The following is a 20317-nucleotide window of genomic DNA, read 5'->3' as shown; positions in this document are numbered from 1 at the left end:
CATCTTTTAGGATTTGAAATAGCTCAACTGGAATTCCATCACCTCCACTAGCTTTGATCGTAGTGATGCTTCTAAGACCCGCTTCACTTTGCATTCCAGGATGTCTGGCTCTAGGTGAGTGATCACATCATTGTGGTTATCTGGGTCATGAAAATCTTTTTTGTATAGTTCTTCTGTGTATTCTTGCCACCTCTTCTTTATATCTTCTGCTTCTATTAGGTCCATACTATTTCTGTCCTTTATTGTGTTCATCTTTGCATGAAATGTTCCCTTGGTATCTCTAATGTTCTTAAAGAGATCTCTAGTCTTTCCCATTCTATTGTTTTCCTCTATTTCTTTGCATTGATTGCTGAGGAAGGCTTTCTTATCTCTTCTTGCTATTCTTTGGGACTCTGCATTCGAATGGGTATCTTTCCTTTTCTCCTATGCCTTTAGCTTCTCTTCTTTTCTCAGTTATTTGTAAGTCCTCCTCAGACAATCATTTTGTCTTTTTGCATTTCTTTTTCTTGGGGATGGTCTTGATCACTGCTGTACAATGTCACAAACCTCCATCCATAGTTTTTTAGGCACTCTGTCAATCAGTTCTAATCCCTTGAATCTGTTTGTCACTTCCACTATATAATTGTAAGGGATTTGATTTAGGTAATACCTGAATGGTCTAGTGGTTTTCCCTGCTTTCTTCAGTTTAAGTCTGAATTTGGCAATAAGGAGTTCATGATCTGAGGCACAATCAGCTCCCGTCTTTTCTCGGGTGATAACAAAATTTCAGGCTTCCAAAGTATGACTTTACTGTTAAGATAACCCCAGCTCACAATGCTAGAAGTGAAAAACCTTTGAAGGACAAATTAACTATGTATCAGGTAGAGAGGACTGCTTCTCTTCAATGCAGCAGTGTGTGTGTGGAGGTGGTGGCGGTATACATGCATTGTGGCTTTTCTTCCTAAGAATCTCTAAATAGAAATAAAACTCATTAACATATTGTAATGCTTAGTATCCCCAGTTTATTGTGATCATAATTGTTGACAGAGCTGTGACATTTTAGCTTGTTAAAGGAATGGAGAAAACCCGAGCTAGAAAAGAAAGTAGGATAAAATCAATAAAGCAAAATGTTATTAAGTTTTCTCTCTACTTTTAGACAAGATTTAAAAGGTTAGTGTCTGAAACAACTTAGATATAGGTGTCCACTGTGTTGCTCATAGGACTCTCAATAAACCTGTTATGCTCATAGTAAGAAAGTTTGAGAAATCTGCCTTTCAAATAAGACCCATCTTTTCTAAATAGTGTACCATACAAGCAAATAGCAATGGTTTCCTGACATGCAAGGAAAAGTGCAAAAAGTGGAAGCAAGAGAGCAGAGCAAGAAAAAAAAAAAACAAAACAGGAAACTCTCTAACCAACCCAAACTTACCCTACAAAGCTGAGGGCCTGCACCTTACCAGGTTCTGTGTTCAGCCTAATTAAAGCAACAGACATGTCGCATATGTTGTGCTCCTAGATCAGCATTGCTATAGCGCTACACCGTCTGGCACTCACATATATGACATCATGATTTCCAGAAACCCAGGAGAAGCCAGATTTGACAGCACCAGAGGTCTGTGATGGTGAGGGAAAGAGATGTCAACTTAAGCGAAAAGCTAAAGGGAGAAACTGGGTAGAAAACTGGCTAAGGGAAGGCCAATGGAATAGAACTCAACACCTCAAGAGAAAATAAAAGTCAAGAGGAGAGGAAGTTTTGAATCTGAGCCAAGGCCCCCTGCTTTCACATTCTTCCAAGTACTTAAAATTTTAACAAACGAGCTGTCCTGAGTAGGTAAGCCTTACTAACTGAAAGAATTGTTCCTGATGTCCGGTTATCTCTCCATTTAGCAGTCCTAAGCACAGTAGATGTCAGAATGTTCAGAAATGTGGCACCTTCTCTACAGGCAAAAGGAAGCCTTAGAAAAGAAACCCCTTTTGGCTGCATAGAAGATAGCAGATACTCTAACAGTATGCCTTGTCATGTCTGGGTGGAACCCCCTGTATACTTCTTATAATCAAAGGGAAAGGGAAAGGAAGAAGGCAAGTGACAAGCTCTGAACTCAAACTCTTCCTTAGGCTACTTCCAAGGTGTCCTTTGATCTTGTTCTCTTCTTTCTTCTTGTGAGCTTTCTCACTTCTAAGGAGGGATAGTTAGCAACCCTCCAGTATCTGAGAGTCCTAAAGAATAAAATGAGAAGTTGAGATTTCTCACTTCTAAGGAGGGATAGCTAGCAACCCTCTAGAGTCTGATAGCCCTAAAGAGGTTTTCCAATGATATAATAGAGGAATTAAGCACAATATTGGAGAGAGGAGGACTGGGTCCCTGTAGTAGAAAGGGATTTGGTTTTTAAAAGAGCTATATGAGGCATCTTCTCCCATGTAGTAAGAATATCCCACAAAAACAACAAAGAGCTTTATTGGAAGTTCAATACGAAAGAGTTACTATATAAGTTTACGGGGCAAAAATCAACCAGTCAGGCCCAGGCACCCAACCTCAAATTCAGTCAGAGAAAACTAAATTAGAAAACCTGGAATAGATAGAATTAGAAATCCTGGATAATAACTCTGACTCCAAGAAAATTTTGTAGCCTTGATTAAATAACTTGACTTCTCTGAACCTCCATTGTTTTGTCTATAAAAACAGAATTATATTTTATCAACTCTATAGGGTTGATACATGGTGAACTGAAGTTTTTTTTGTTTTGTTTTTTTAAATTTCTAAGTGTTTTTTTTTTTTTAAACTACTATGCAGCACTATACATAAAGAAAAAAGGGTAAGGGAAATAAAAATGGTTTTGAAAGCACTCATAACGTAAAGAATTTGCCTAAATATATAGCAATAAACAAGCTACTCAGAGGCACTGGTTTGGGGTTTGACTTTTTCTCTGAAAGAAAAGGAGTGAAAATGAGCCTCCGTAGGAATGAGGAAAAAGGGGAAGATTATATTTTAGTGTTTGGCACTTGTTAAAAAAGCCTAGAATATGACTGAACAATCCAGTCCCCCACCCAATGAAGCACCAATGTAAGCATTCATACCTCAATCTGTTTGTGGTTGTAAGAGTGGCCACCACCATGTTCAAAGGTGTCCAAACTCCTGCCCAAACGATCACTTAGGCCCTTTAGCCTTGGGTTAATTTGTGGGTGGGAGACATGACCTTTCTGTTTAGTAGCATATTCAGAAAAAAAAAAAAAAAAAGACAAAACATACTGTCAGAACTCATGAAACAGAACACATATTTCTAAATCCAGGGTACTGACCACACCAAAGAACAGAAAGTAGGGTTTAGGACCCAGATACTGTCTTTCACGGAAACTTGATTATAGGATCAAACAGTGGTACTGGTTTCTTATTTTTGCCTCTGACTTAAGAAGACACTCAACAGCATAGCTATGGAAAAAAGGAGAAATAGATTAGACTGACTGTGAGTTAGGTTTCTTTTTATATCTTTTCCAGCTGCAGTAAGTTCCCTGTTAGTAGTGGAGAAGGTGAGGGCTTAGATGAGATAGGGCTGCTGCTTTCATGAGGCAAAATCTCTAGCTCTGCTAGGCATCCATAATAGATCCATAATGCTAGGCATCTTCAAGACTTTCTGGATGAGGCTTATGACAAAAACTGCTCAAAGTACTGTAAAAATTCTTTATTTGTAGACTCAACTGAGAATGTTCAAAATTATATTTTTCACATAAAATATCTGTACATTTTTTACATTCAAGTCATATAAGGAATAGCAAAGAAGAAATAAAAATGCCCAGTTAGATGCTATTCCCTAGATTATTAAAGAAAATTGAAAAATCATCACAGTACATTATAAGAGTAAAAAACTATCTTTGTTCAATGTATTGAAATTCAAGTTATCATCCTATATTTTGCAGCCTAAATGATCAAATACTGCTTGTTTAACCATTAATTTTAATGATACTTTCTTTCTGTTTTTGTTAAAATATACACTCATATTTAACATCAATTTCCCATTAAGACAGCATTGCAAAAAGGGTGTAAAGATCACTTAGTCCTCCGCTTCCCATTTTACTATGAAGAAGATAAGGTGCAAGGGATTTTTTTAAACTAGCTTCCAAAGCACTGTCTCCCCAATTTTAGCTTTATAAAGAACACCAGTCCAGAATTTGGTCACACATCATGCCCAGTCTTTTGACCTGGCATGAGGATGAGGCTGATGATACACATATTCAGGACAATGTGTTTACATTTTACCAAATAGTTCAAGTAATTTGGTAATAACAACTCCCTATTCTATGAGTTGCAAGAAGGAAGATATCCAATGTTGTCTGTTTTGATACTTACATGTAAAAGCTAATTTGGACGTTAATGGACAAATGGATGAAGAAGTTATAAGGAAAAAGCTAACATACCCAATATCAACCAGCCATAAAAAATTGTAAAACCACTAACTCAGCTAATAGAGAATATATAGTACTAAGCCATGACATCATTTTTTCCTTTAAAAATATTGACACTGACAGTTTTCTCTTCTATTTGCAGTATGGTAAGTACATAAGGTGTTAATCCTTCCAGGCTATGCTTAAAAAATTATTTAACATTCAGGCCATTATTTAGCATACAGCTGGTTAGCAGTTTCCCACTAAAGTACTGGCGCGTATCCCACGTTTTTTCCTCTGGCACTTACCTGGAGCTGTAAAGGGCTGAGTCCAGAAGCAGCAGCAGCTGCCATTGTTGATGGAATGAACTGCACAGGGTAGTTATCACCTGTCAGAAAGAACAATGCGTACAGGTTTAGACAATGCACTGGGAATCGCAGCAGACAAGTACAAACATGGTCCTTGGATTGCCTGAGCTTTACAACATTGCTCTAAGCCCAAACATCTGCAGAAACAAAAGGCTTAGTTGGGCACAGACTTGCAGGGCTGCCTTGGAACTTTTTGTTAACAGATAGCTGGTAGGCAAACTGGCAAAACATGAATGTGATGTTAAAAAAATTAAATGTGCAATTCAAGCATGTTCACTCCATTACAAATCTTGTAATACATCATTTTTTTAAGAGTAAAAAAATATCTTAAAGCCAGGCTGACATTCAGTTCACCGAGAAAGCATTAAGGTTTTTATATTAAAACAACAAAACGTTTTGGCTTGGTAGACAAGGCAGAGTATCACAGTCCAAAAAAGATTAAAGAGTTATTGACTGTCCATAACCCTAACCTTTATTTTATTAAAAAAAAAATTAGAGAAAAAAATTTAAATGCAACCTCTTTAATTTGAGAGGGGTAAGAGAGAAGCTAATCTTATCTGCCAACATTCTGTGACATGCTTGGTATCCCAAAAAGATAGGAGACTGTTTTCTGCACTAACTTTTGGTGGAAACTACTACCGAATCATGACACATACTAGGCACTTATCACGTATTCTTTGATGATGATTTGATTAAATAACCACACATTTCACATGTGATATCTGTATTAAAAGTCTGGTCGAGATTGAGCATGGTTCAGCAGAGATGAGTGCAACATCGTATTAATGTGTTTCTGGCTTCAGACCACTCCTAAACAGCAGGGCTAAAGTACCTTCTATGACCTAAGAGCACAGGCTGTGTGAAGCAAGCAACCTGAAGAACCAACAGAAAGTGATGAGGAATGTATTGTGATAGTGCTAATTGAAATCAAAATTAATACATATGGGTAAATTACACACTATCAGTGATTTAATAGAGTATCACTTTGGCTTCAGCTACTTATTTTAAAGGCAGTGTTATGTACTATCTCTAGGCTATATTTTAATAGGCTATTCCTCCACACATTTTGGACATTTATAATAATCATGCTGTTTTGCAAGAACTTTTCCACACTAAAAGCTGAATGTAATAATGAAAAGTGTAGAAAGAATCACAGTAATAAAGGTAGTCAACTAGAAAGCAGTGAAATCTCTCTTTTTCTGCCTGGACACTAATACCTGGAGCCTTCCTGGTGCCCCTGGTTCCTTGGAACTCATCCTGTTTGCCACATGAAGTGCTACTCAGCTGACCCAATGTACATGTTAAGTTGCTTTCCCTTTTAACAAATTGTCAGCTTCTAATCTACACAGTCTCTTTGCATCATATCCATAATACCTCATCAGACCATTGAGCACAGTGTGTGCCTGTACACAGTCCAGTAACAATTGGCTTCTGATTGCATATGGAGCACTGCTACAATGCATTCACTAACACTATATTGTGCTGGTCTCCTATGGAGTAATGTTCAAAATATCTGATCTTGTTTTTCCCCTTCCATGAGGTTGATTTTGGTTTGCAGGGCTGCATGAGCTTTTTAAAAAAGATAACTAGGCCAAATTATTTTTTATAGTAAATGACTGTTGCTTTACGCTTAAATAATTCTACTGATCCTCTCGATATTTAAACTAAATTATCTGAAGAAAGAATATCCTAATCTAAGTCAAATAGTATTTCTTTGGTTGATATCTTATCAGGTTAAAAAAAATCACAAAATGATGCTGAATTAATGATGCTTCAAAAATAGGGGAAAAAATCACCATTCCAACTATCAACATGGGTTGCCTCTCAGAACATTTTAAAGCTGTTCTTTCTTTAAATATCATGCATTATTCATACTAACTCTAAACCATAACCCCCTCCCTGTAAGTTTAATACCAGTTGCTTTATTTGTACTAAAACATTTTTCATGTCAAACATATTTAAAAAAAAATCAAACTCTAAAAGAATTCCCTGGGGCACTCCTTTTTTCATAGCTGTCATGCTTCTATGCTATGAAATAGCTGATTTTTTTAATATAGTTTTTGGCTTGCCAGTTAATTTATTACTATCTCTACCACACCCTGTAGTACTCTCCAGCTCACCTGCTGGCTACAAACAGCTTTCTTTCCACTGCTGACAAGCATATTTTTAAAATGTTTTTAACCTTTCTGCTGGTTTGAATCTGTATATCTGAATATAATCTTTGGAAAGCTATTTCTCCAGAACATATCATTGTATCAGTAGTAAAGGTAAAAATGAATACATTAAAGCAACAGAGAATATTACAGGGACTGATAAAAAGAGAGAGAAAAAGGGAAAGGCCAGACAGGGAGAGGAGAAGGGTGAAGAAGAGGGGGGGCTAAAAGTAGAATAGAAGATTTAAGAGGTAGAGAGATTTAACTCCTCTTTTAAAAAGTTACATGCTTCCTCTCCCTGCCCCCTCACCTTTAACTGTGTGTAAGAGTCCATCAAGAAAAAGTTCTTAGCGGCTGACTTGGCAAGAAATCAGTCAACATGTTGTAGCAATTTTTTTCAAATTTGTCTCTGGATTTGAAATGCTTGCCTGAGGACCCATTTTCTTTAAATTTGTACAAAAGAAGATGAAGCCTGTTGAGACAGGTTGGTTTTAGGCACTGCTGTAATCTGGCCCTTGTTACCTCTGGTATAAGAAGACAACTTCTAAATGCTAATTTGGGAAATAATGTCCGTTACATAAATCCATCTCTCCAGGCTTCCAGGTTTTCCAACTAATTATTTTTATCTGAAGATTACAGAACAAATATGAAACAGGATTTAGAACCTATGGAAAATTAGACTGACATTAGTTTCACTTGCCAGAAGTCTACAATCAAAGTGGCTCCATTGCAAGAGCCCCTGAATGAGAGAAAAGTATATTTTTTAATTTTCAAGGAAAGTGAAATGAAGCCAAAACTTAATAAGACGTAAACACTGGAGAAGGACGCGTTCGTATCAGGAATGTAGGACCCATTAGACACAGGCTACCTCCTACAAGAATACTAGTTTCTGTAATTTAAACATAAGCTTTATTTTTATTAAAAAGCAAAAACTCCCATGGATAAAAATCTGTCCATTTTCTTTGATTCTTTAGGAAGACAAGGGACTAGGATGGTTACAGTCTTCTAAGATGCTAACTTCAAGATATTAACTTATTTAAAGAGTTTGGAAGGAGCAGAGAAGAAAGATAAATTAAACTAGTAGACAGGACTCGAAGATTCTTTGGTTACTGGCTCAAAGTCTCATGCCTCATTTTCCACCCTCCAAAACAAAAGGAAAAAATACTACACATCCCTAATCTCACAGATTTTTTGGTCTGGTGGTATCACAGGATGATGGTAAGTTATTTGAGTTGCCAAATAACTCATAGATAGACCCCATTTCTATAAGTTATCACCATTTTTGCTACAACATGTAAATATTTCCATCACAATCACCAATATATATTTGAACATGCCGCACTGCATCTTGCTTGGATGAATGTATTCAGAATAGCAAAATAATATTTTTTTCCAGAATAGCAAAATATTATAACTCCTCTGTATTCTGAGGGAATGCCATAATCAATCTGAATTTATCTTTGTGAGACATCACACCACATTGCAGCAAAAGTTAGCAGGCAATGAATGACATATTTAGAATCCTAAAAATAAAACAAAACCTTTAATTTGTTCTGAGAACAACTGAACAAAAATAAAAAAATTGGCACAGATTATATATTGCTGAGGTCACGACGTTCTTATTTCTCCTGCTAAATTTCTCCTCTATTCATCAAAGAATAGACCAATGATGAGGAGAGTCTTGATCTCAAGATTTTTTCTAAGAGCATTTGCATTGTTTTTCATACCTTTAAAGAAGCTAAAAATCAAGGATCATCTTAATTTCTTCATTTATTTCATAAATGCACGTACACTCTTAGATAATCATATGAAAACCATGGAATTTGTCACAATAGCAATTAAACAAATGAGTATGGATGAAATAATATAAATGCATCCACATTATAAGAAATTAACTTAAAATAACAACTTAAAGTTTATGACTTAATGAGAGCTCACCAATGATATAGCCTCCATATATGAAGAAGGGCACATTTAAAATAATCACAATCTCCATAAAACTAGGTTATTTTATACAGGTGAACATATACATTTTCTTCTTGGACCTAAATACTCATTTAAAAGAGAGTACTAATCTGAAGAACCTCAGAAATGCATTGATTCCAAGGGTGAAAGTGAAAGTCGCTCAGTTGTGTCTGACTCTTTGCAACATTCTCCAGGCCAGAATACTGAAGTGGGTAGGCTTTCCCATCTCCAGGGGATCTTCCCAACCCAGGAATTGAACCCAGGTCTCCCACATTGCAGGTGGATTCTTTACCAGCTGAGCCACCAGGGAAACCCAAGAATACTGGACTGGGTAGTCTATCCCTTCTCCAGGAAATCTTTCCAACCTAGGAATCCAACTGGGGTCTCCTGCATAGAAGGTGGATTCCTTACCAGCTGAGCTTGATTTCAAGCAGATGATTTTAATTAATGAAGTATTCCAGCAGTAGTGGTTACATGCCTCTGCTTTAAATATTCAAGAAAATATAGAAATGGCAAGCTTCACAAGATGTCATTTGGATAACCCCATACATACAAATCACATCTTCTACACATACACACACAAAAGTTAGACCTTTTATGCTTAGATCATGCCTGCAAGAGTATAAAATTCAGAAATTCTATCTCCACTAATTTCTGGGGTGAAGGTATAGAAAGTTAATTATCTTCTTTGAATTTTAGTTTCTTTTTTTAAACAAAATATAGATAATGTCATGTATGGTTTTGAGTTGCTATAAAAATTTAATGAGAATATATATGTATATTTTAATATATGCATACTATATTAATATATATAGATACAGATATCAGAAAATAAATGGTGGTTAATAAGTGCTAACTGAAACAAAGGAATTAAAAAGAAGTATTAGGTAGCAACCATACACCAACAAATTAGACAATCTGGAAGAAATGAAAAATTCCTTGAAACACACAAATTACCTAAACTGACTCAAGGAGAAATAGATAATATAAACAAACCTATAACAAATAAAGAGATTAAATCAGCAATCAAAAACCTCCTAAAACAGAAAATTCTTGGACCAGATAGATGGTCTCACCAATCTACTGAACATTTAAGAAAAATTAACACTAATCCTTACAAAATCTTCAAAAAATCAAAGAAGAGGAAACACATTCTAACTATGATGCAATGAGGCCAATATAACCTTGATAACAAAGCCAGATAAAGACATCACAGGACACAAAATGTATAGATTAATATCTTGCATGAATATTAAAATTCTCAACAAAATATTAGCATATTAAATCCAAAAGCATATCAAGAGGATTATTCACCATGACAAAGTAGGATTTATCCCAGGAATGCAAGGGTGGTTCAACATGAAAAAAACCAATGCAATACATAACATTAATAGAACAATGGGGGGAAAAATCCACATGATCATCTCAATTGAGGCAGAAAAGGCATTTGACAAAATCCAACATCTTTTCATGATAAAAATTCTCAGAAAACTAGGAATAGAGGGAAAGTTCATCAGCATGATAAAGGGTATTTCTGAAAAACCCTCGGCTAACATCAAAGTGGCAAAAAACCGGAAAGCTGTTGACTAAGACTGGGGACACCTGTACCCACCTTCACTGCTGCTATACCACTCTGTGCTGGAAATCCTAGCTGCGCTTTTAGACGAAATAAGAAAGAACACAAGGTATCCAGACTGATTAAAAAAGGCAAAACTACGTCTACTTGCACACGAAGTGGCCCTAAATGTAGAAAATCCCAAATAATTCATGACTAGGGCTAATAAACAAATTCACAGCAGTTTCTGGGTAAAAGATTAATACACAAAAATCAGCTGTGTTTCTATATGCCTGCAATGAACAAGCCAAAAGGAAATTAAGTAAGCAATTCTATTTACAATAGTACCTAAAAGAATCAAATACTTGGCAATAAATTTAACAAATGAGGCAAAGATTTGTACACTGGGAAACTATAAAACATTTCTGAAATAAATTTTTAAAGCTCTAAATAAACAGAAAGGCATTCAGGTTCATAGACAGGAAGACTTAACATTGTTAAGATCAACAAAGCAATCTACAGATTCAGTGAAATTTCTACCAAAATTCAATAATCCAGAAATGGAAAAGCCAATCCCCACATTTAGTTGGAATTGCACGGAGCCCCAGTAGCTAAAACAAGTCTTGAGAAAGAAAAGTAGAGTTGGAAGACTCATACTTTCTGACTTCAAAATTTACTTCAAAGCTAGAGTAATTAAAACAGTATAGTACTTGCATAAAAACAGGTATATAGACTCATGAAGCAGAATAGACAGCCCAGGCATAAACCCTTACATATATAGTTCATTGACTTTTTCTTTTAATCAGGGCACCAAGACCATTTACTGGGGAAAACACATCATTTCAACAAACGGTGCTGGAAAAACTGATATCCACAAGCAAAAGAATGAAGTTGGATCCTTAACTTACACCATATACAAAAATTAATGGAAAGGATCAAGGACCTAAAGTTAAGTACTAAAACTATAAAACTCTTAGAGGAAATCACAGGAGTAAATCTTTGGATTTGGCAGTGATTTCATGGATATGACAGCAATAGCACAGACAACAAAAGAAAAATAGAAAAGTCAGACTTCATCAAAATTAAACTTTTGTGTATCAAAGGATACTATCAAGTAAATGAAAAGACAACCTACAATGAGAAAAAATGAGAAAAAAAAAACTTGCAAATCATGAGTTTGACAATGGATTAATATCTAGAATATCTAAGAACTCCCAAAACTCAGTAAGGGTAAAACAAACAACTAAATTTAAAACTAGCCAAAGTACTTAAACAGATATATTTCTAAGTAGCTATACAGATTTCCTGTAAGCACATGAAAAGATGCTCAAAATCACTAATCATTAGGGAAATGAAAACCAAAAGCACAATGAGATACCACTTCACATCTATTAGGATGGCTATAATTTTTTCAAAAATAGGAAAGTAACAAATATTGGTAAGGATATAAAGAAACTGGAACACTGTTGCATTGCTGGTTGGAAATGTAAAAGGTACAACCCCTATGGAAAACAGTTTGATGGTATCTCAAAATATTAAACATAGAACTACCCATATGATTCAACAATCCCGTTCCTACATATATATCCAAAAGAACTGAAAACAGGGACACAAACAGGTATTCACATATCAGTGCTCACAGAAGCATTATTGACCATAGCCAGAATGTGGGGAAAGAATGGACTTTTGATATATGCTACAATATGGAGGGACCTTGAAAACATTACACTTAGTGAAATAAGCCAGACACAGAGGGACTAATGTTGCATGATTCTATTCATATAAAGTATCTAGAATAGATAAATTCACATAGAAAAATGGCAGAACAGAAGTTACTAGGGGTTTGGGGTAAGGGGATAGGGAGAGTTACTGTTTATGGCCACAGTGTTTCTGTTGTTGATGATTAAAAGTTTGGAGTATAGATCATGATTATGGTTACTAAAAACTGCAGATGTATTAATACAAATGAGTTGTACATTGAAAAATGGTTAATATAAAAAATATTATTTTATGTATATTTTTCCACAATTTTTTGTCTTAAAGAAGCATTAGATATACTAGAGTAAAATTGCTTTTGGTCATCAGAGAGGTAATATATCTCAATCAAATGCTCAGTTCTTGAACCACATTTCTAGTGGATAAGAATGCAGTTTAATGTAGTTAAATGTACTCAGGTTTCATGGTCAGACTTTATCCCCAAACGTAGTTCTTTAGAATTTTTTCAAAGAGCTTTCATATATTTTAAGAAACTTAATCTTCACACCCACACTGAGCAGTGGACAAATCATGACATATTTTTTTTAGATGATAAAGAAGTGAGGCTCAGCAAGGCTAAGTGACATGTTCAAGTAAGAATTAAATAAATATAATCCATGTGGAACATTTAACACACTGTTTGGCACAAAGTAATTATTCAGTAAACTTTAACTGTTATCATAATGTTTAATATAACTAATAAGTAAGTAAGGAGTCATGAGCAGGCAGACATCCTATTCCTAGGATCTCCTGGGAAATGTTAGGGGTGCTGCTCTAGCAGCAATCATTTTTAAAAATCCCAGCTACATGAAGTCCGTGGGTCAGCTGAACCATCCCTGGCACACAAGGAGTCTATCCAGTATCTTTATTTTACAGTCAGTTCAATCAATCTGATATATACATTGGCAGCTACAAAAGCTTTTTGTTGTTGTTCGTTTTCACAAACACAGGTGCTCAACTGTACTTATCTTACCCTGGACTGCTGTATCTCTCAGTATCATGATGTGATAAAGCAAAGCAACCAATATTCTGTGGTGTATGTTCTAGGCCCTGATAAGTTACTTTCTAGAAAGATGCCTCTAATTAGAGAATCAGTTTTAAAGGGGGGGGGGGGAGTTAATTAAGGATTAAAACTCAATAAAAAAAATTCCACATAAGTTATTTTGATAGATGTTCCCCTGAAACTGGTACAATCTCTGTAGTCAACCTGCCTCTTCAGCAACCTACCAAGGTGGGAGAGCCTGCCTGGTGTTCACATGGGGACCCTGAAATGCCCAGAACAATGGGTCAAATTATCAGAAGGGGAGAAAGCTGATAGCTCTAAATATACTTATTGAGAATATACTATATGGATTCAGAAACAGTCAGCTTTAACAGTGAACATAACCCCAGGGTGGTCTTTGCTTTCTGGAAATGAAGATGATGATTCAATCAGCCAGAGGCACAAACAATACAGAATTTGAATCTAGAAAAAATAGTATAGATGATCTTATTTGCAAAGCAAAAGCAGAGACACAGATGTAGAGAACAAATACAGGGGTATGAAGAGGGCAGCGGGAGCGGGAGCAGTTGGGAGACTGAGATCGATTCATATACACTATTTATGTTACACACAAACTAGACAACTATTGAGAAGACAGTGCACAGCACAGGGAGCTCTACTTCATGCACTCTGGTGACCTGAACGAGGAGGATGTCCGAAAGGGAGGGGATATACGTACGTTTACAGGTGATTCATTCTGCTGTACAGAGAAATTAACACAACACTGGGAAGAACTATATTCCAAGAAAAATTAATTTTAAAAAACAGTGCGGAATTGTTTCAGTTTATGGGAAGATGAAAAAAGAGCAAAAAGAGAGCCAATGTAGCACTTATTCTTCTTGCTGCTTAGGAGATCAAACTACACAGTTAACCACCATTTCAAGACTCTTACATGTGATGCTACTCTGCTACTTGTGTTGCTGTCACACAAGTGAAATCACTATAGCTCAGTTTGGGGCAAAAATGTTTTCCTTGTCCAGGCTCCAGTCAAATAGTATTCTCCTCTCCCAATTCATGTGAATGACAAGAACACTGCATACAACAAGTCTCCTAAGTATGGAATGTCTCTACCAGTAGCATCTGAACATATAAATTTAATTCTTTTAAAGTATAATTTTTAAAAGGAGGGGAGGAGCTAAGATGGCGGAGGAATAGGATGGGGAGACCACTTTCTCCCCTACAAATTCATCGAAAGAACATTTGAACGCTGAGCAAACTGCACAAAACAACTTCTGACCGCTAGCAGAGGACATCAGGCGCCCAGAAAAGCAGCCCATTGTCTTCGAAAGGAGGTAGGACAAAATATAAAAGATAAAAAGAGAGACAAAAGAGCTAGGGATGGAGACCCCTCCCGGGAAGGGAGTTGTAATAGAGAAAGTTTCCAAACACCAGGAAACCCTCTCACTGGCGGGTCTGGGGGAAGTTTTCGAATCTCGGAGGGCAACCTAACCGGGAGGAAAAATAATTAAATAATTAAATAAATAAATAAAGTATAATTTTTATAAACAATAAAAGCTGCATTAGCCAAAGTATTTAATAATTTAGCCTATGCACATTGTGCTCATGCTCAGTCATGTCCGACTCCTTGCAACCCTATGGACTGTGGCCTTCCAGGCTCCTCTGCCCATAGGATTCTTCAGGCAAGAACACTGGAGTGAGTTGCCATCCTCCAGAGGATCTTCCTGACCCAGGGATTGAACCCATATCTCCTGCACTGCAGGCAGATTCTTTACCCTCTGAGCCACCTGGGAAGCTATGTGGGAATTTAGAGTTCTGGTTAACTCAATTCTCTGACATAACTTAGGGGTCACCAGATAATACCTTTTTTTACCACCCTTGCTTGTGATGGAAAATCATCCTACATGCCCAAATCCATTGTCCTGCCCTAACTAGCAGGTTGTAGCCAACACAATCAAATCCAGCTTTGCTACCCCGAGACATTGCTCTATGCTGCACAGATGCTGTTCAGAGGAAGTAATGCACCACTGCACGGTATTGCCCCAGTCTCTAGATTCTTACTTATCTACTGCAATCTCACTGATACTGCATGAGAAGATTCTTCCTAAAATGGTCCAAATTCATTGACTATATAAAAATAGCTTCCCCCATAAAAAACAATATTATTGTCTTAACAAAATTACATAATATGCTAATTATGTTGGTGTCTATGTCTAGTAGAAAATAATGCCCATAACCTGATTTTGAAATGTGGAGAATTTTAAATTTAAAAACATGAAAATTAGGAGTTTCCATGTATAGTTCATCTAAAAGGTTTCTAAGACTGGTGTAGGGATGACAACTCAGAGTCAGAATAAACAAGTAAACTTACTGTACACCAACACTCCGAAGGAAGTCAAAATGAAGAGAGTTCAAAAATTATGAGACCAGAGAAGAATGGAACCACTGCACTGACAGAAAGGTATTCTCTGGCAAAATATAATCCTGTCCTTAATATAGATACTAATTTCACAGAATATAACTTGCTCTAAAAATTCTGCTCTAGAAAAATCAACTTTTAACAATTCGAATAACACAATTTTCTTTTACTCAGGTATCCTTTTACTCAGGTATCCTTTTACTCAGGTTTGTATCTGAGGAATTTTTAAAGTCAGTCCTTAAATTAGCCAGTCCCTCAAAATCTCTATTTTTTGAATCATTTGGGTTGTCACACAGACATCTTACCTTTCTTCACTGGAAGGGGGTTCTCTACCAAATGCATAAGAGTAACTGATGGCAAGAAATAGATGTTAAAACCCACTAGGTTTGGTCTTAAGCTATTCAGTAAGTTTCCTCACGGAGAATTTTGTAAAGTGACTTATATTTTATCGTTGCTTTAAGCATATTAAAATACCTTTATAAACCCATACACACAAAAAATCTGCTGCACTCAGCTTTGTTGCACTCAGATTGGGAGGTTAATATAATCAGGTTAATACGTTAAAAAGAACTTGACACAGAAATTATTAATGAGTAGAACAAGGTCACTACTTCTGAGGTGAGGTCACTTACAAAGAATGTACAAATGAAATTAAGGTTGACTTTTATTTACTTGACTATCATCTTACATTGGATTCCTTTGGCAACATATCTTTAAACATTTAAAGCCCTGTTTACAAGGATGCTCTGAAAGAAGCTTCAAACCATTATGCCCCTAATTGAATTCCCCAGGAGTCCAGTAAACCCAGAGGAATAAAGAAAAATCATAACATTTGCTAAATCATCTCAAAACATATTTCACTGCAAGGTTATGTGACCTCGTCTTTGAGGTTCAAAGATGAATGAGAAAATACTACTGAATGCTTCATTATTTAGACTGAAATCAAAAAAGAATTTTACCTATTAGTGACAAGCTAATTAAATCAGTTCAGTTTGAACTTTTCTTCCAAGAGAAATCAGACAACAAACAATAATAGCATTTTATACTGTATGTGACCACTTTCCTAGAGTATAAAAGCTCTCAGGAAGAGAAAAGTATCTTTAACCAAAGACAATTATTCACAGTAAAGATATGAGAGAGAGCTGACAAAATTTGTAGTCCCGAGGGAAAGTAGCATTTTATCTGTGAATACAGAACAAATTCAAGTGAAAGAAGAGAAAGTAAAGTTTCAAGCAACCAATTAGTTATTAACATGCCCCCTTCACAATTCTAATTTTACTTTAAAATACCTTTTATGATCTTTTTATTCATAGTTCCTTCATATGCTTCTGTGTTTGTTTTGACTACTAAGCAAAAACATACGGATCTTAGCATTCACGAAGGAATGTTAAATCCCTGTCTACTTACCTGGTTTGTATGTTATTCCAGGGGGGAAGAGGAATCCCTGTTGGGCAGCAGCAGCTGCTGCCAGGGTCCGCTGGTCATGTGGAAAAATTGGGATCATGAGCGGAGGCATGTGACCCTGAACCTGCTAAACAGAAGAGAGCCTATGATCAGACACAGAGCAAATGCACGCCAAGAAGTATTTGTTTTTCACTCCTGGTGGTGTGCTGGTACCCAAACAGCCACCCATTTCTAACCTCATTCCAAATCTGGTCCCAGAGAAAATTCAGGCTAACTTTACCAAATCCCTTTCAGATTCCACTGGTATACCAACGATCTAACCTCCTTGTGAATTTGCCTCATCCCTGCTTCCACTAAATTATAGTGAATGGTTTTCTTTCATCTTGACTTTTTTTTTTTCTTTTCTTTTCTTTCTTTTTTAAAAAACAAAGAGCCGGAAGAAATGTTTTATTCTCTCACCATACAGTGTTGAAAGGTTTTGCCCTTTCATCAGCTTTGCATTCTGTGCTTTATTTTGAAAACTGTTACTAGTGTCCTTGGTCAGAAAGTAATGTCTAATTGTTATATATTCCAAAAGCTGTAGCTCCCCAATTTAGCTATCTTATTTCAAAGCCTCGCTGCATTATGTCAAACATATAGCCCGTCAGATTTAAGGCTACTACCTCTTGGCTCCCAATTAAACTAATATTCTTTGCCATACACACCTCGATGTAACATATAAATTGCTTGTCTGGCTAAGCAGTTTTACAGCTTTATGCACTACCATGTAGCTGAGTAATTATGGAGTTGTATTCAGAGAGCATTTCATAATAAATCCTACTATATCAAATCTCATTTGACCTCAATAAATGTATCAAAGAGCACAAAAATGCAAAACAGAAAATCTTCACTCTATATCAGTATTTGTATTCCATATAAAGAAAATAAGAACTATGACAGAATCATGTCTGTGAAAATCACATTTTAATTTCCCAGCTCCCTCCCTTACTCCATGCTTGCTGTCCTGATTCCAGAATAGCTTCACAGGAAGGTTTTGTACTGGCTTTCAGGGCATGATTTTATAAATTAAACTTTAGGACTTTTGTTATTTAAAGATCAAAACTAGGATGTACTAACAGCAACGATCTTTAAGTTCAAACAGGGTCTTTACCCTCCTTACTAGCATAGAGAAGCTGTATTATATCCTGTTTAAGATACAAACCTTTACTAGTAGTCTACCAACCCCAAACCCTTCCCCCATTTAAATTCCTAAATATTCTCTTTAGGCAAAATTCCATATACTGGCTGATGACCCTGTTTAAATAGCACCAACTTGCCTTGTCCTGTCCCTGTTCCCTTCACAGCTAGGGACAGATTGCAAAAATGCTCCTGTGTAGGTCTAAGAGGTTTCATTTACCAACAGTTTCTCTCTAGGGAAAGCCCTAAGATGTGGGTTAATAAAGGGCAAGCAAAAAATAAACACTTTACAGTATTTTTCTGAATTCATTTCTCAGGAAAATCAACTTATAATAAAAAGGTCTTTGTGCAATTACTACCTTGCCAGTGGGGCGTGAAAGAAACTAGCTTTGGGCAGCTTTTTCTTCCATTTTAGCTGAGGTAAGCCCAAGTTTTGTACGTTTGAGTACAAACTTAGCCTGCTTAAACTGGAGCTGATCCCCTGGTGCCTAGGTCTTGCCTTTAGCCCTGAAGAAAAGCACTAGGTTTGCTGTTCAATTCCAGCTTGCAAACTTGAGATGTCAAAGATGACAGCAGTGTTCTATGTCGGAAAATAAGATATGATATTTTTGTGGGTGACTATTATTTAGTATAAGAGGATATTAAAGGAAATCACTTCATTTAGTTTTAGAAATGTGGTCTTAGCATACACCCAGAACACAGCACAGATGCTTCACATTCTAAAGGAAGGAAACAAAAAGTGGGGAGTCTAGGTATCAAATAAATTTTTTCTTTCCTTCTTTCAATGAATATTTATTAAATCATTATTATGTGTTATGGATCTTGAGAAGGGGGCTATTTTGATTGGGAGAGAAAAGAGATACAGTTATGTTGAAATATTTGAAAGAATTATGTATGGAAGAAGAACTTGATTAAGTCTGAGTGATTACAAAGAACAGAACTAGGCTCGAAAGAAAGATTTTTGGCAAGTTTAATGCAAAGAAGAGTTTTCTAATAATGAGTTATTCAATAATCACTGTGATTAAAGAGGTTCTTTGTGCCATTTTGCTGTGAATGTGTGTGCGAAGATGATTCAGTCATGTCTGACTCCTTGCCACCCCATGGACTGTAGCCCACCAGGCTCCTCTGTCCCTGGGCTTCTCCTGGCAAGAATACTGGGGTGGGTTGCCATTCCCTTCTCTAGAGAAGTGGTCAAGTAATGACTGTATACTCATATGTCACAGATACTTGAAAGGATAGACATAACTTAAACTTTAACTAGATAATGACCTATGGTGCATTTTCAACTTTATAATTCTACATTTGTTTAAAAGTCAACATTAGGAAGATAATGTTGTATAGTCAGTCATTCCTCCATTTATTCAACACATTTATTCAGAATCTACTATGTCTTCAAAGGCTTTGTTGTCAAATGACTCTGAAGCTTAAATCTATACAGTGTCATTTCCTTGGCAGTGTGATCTTGAACAGTTACTCAGCCTTCCTGAGTCTATTTCCTCATGTAGAAACCAAAGCTAATGTGTACTAACTTAGCTGGCAGCAGTATGGTTGTTGTGAGGATTAAATAAACAAGAAAAGTAATGCTCATGGCATGGTGACTAGGATTTTCTGACTAGGCACTCAGAAAATGTTAGATCCTTAGTTTTTCTTATCCAGTTTGCTATGCAGTATTAGAAATTTATCAAACTACTAAAGAACTAACACAAGAAACAGTGGATCTTAACCCATAACTCTACTTCAAATAAGAAAACATGAGTCAAATAAATAATTCAGTTTGGCAGGTAAAGGCTTGTTTGTTTTTAGCAGACCCATGCCTCACAGAGCATTATCTTATCCTAAATATCCAGAACACAAAGGAAAAAAAGGTGGAATTAAAAGGCTCCTTTGAAGATGTGATTTGGGATCCTTAGTGTTATTCATTAAACAGCATCTGAAAACATAATTTTATTTTTACATTGGAGCCCAAGCTATTCAGATCTTAAGCGTAAGGGCATCAATGGCAATCAGCTATCAGACTTTAATTATTGAATCTTGGTGTCTGAAGATATTTCCTTTGTAGCTAGCTATGTAACTGAGAGATTAAAGTTAACTAATTAAGGTCATTTTTAACATTAAAGAGCTGTAGGTGTTTCATATTAACAGAAGCTGTAAGAACTTAGGGGAGTT

At 36.2% G+C, this 20317-nt stretch overlaps 1 protein-coding gene across 31 annotated transcripts in view; it reads right to left on the bottom strand.

Moving 5' to 3' along the window:
- SOX6 (SRY-box transcription factor 6) overlaps window positions 1–20317 on the bottom strand; it is a 677134-nt gene that overhangs the window by 119856 nt on the left and 536961 nt on the right. For 21 of the 31 annotated variants that reach the window (XM_043902204.1, XM_043902115.1, XM_043902289.1 and 18 more), the window contains 3 exons: window positions 16979–17102; window positions 4665–4744; window positions 3055–3177 (listed from right to left, as the gene is read on the bottom strand). In XM_043902204.1, the coding sequence (XP_043758139.1) occupies window positions 3055–3177; window positions 4665–4744; window positions 16979–17102 (327 nt within the window). The remainder of the gene's footprint in view (window positions 1–3054; window positions 3178–4664; window positions 4745–16978; window positions 17103–20317) is intronic. The other 10 variants (XM_043902174.1, XM_043902341.1, XM_043902324.1 and 7 more) reach the window with 3 other exon arrangements.

This window comes from Cervus elaphus, chromosome 1 (assembly GCF_910594005.1).
Source record: "Cervus elaphus chromosome 1, mCerEla1.1, whole genome shotgun sequence".
Classification (NCBI taxonomy): domain Eukaryota; kingdom Metazoa; phylum Chordata; class Mammalia; order Artiodactyla; family Cervidae; genus Cervus; species Cervus elaphus.
Note: the sequence above shows the minus strand (reverse complement) of the source record. Positions and strands in the feature narration are given on the sequence as shown.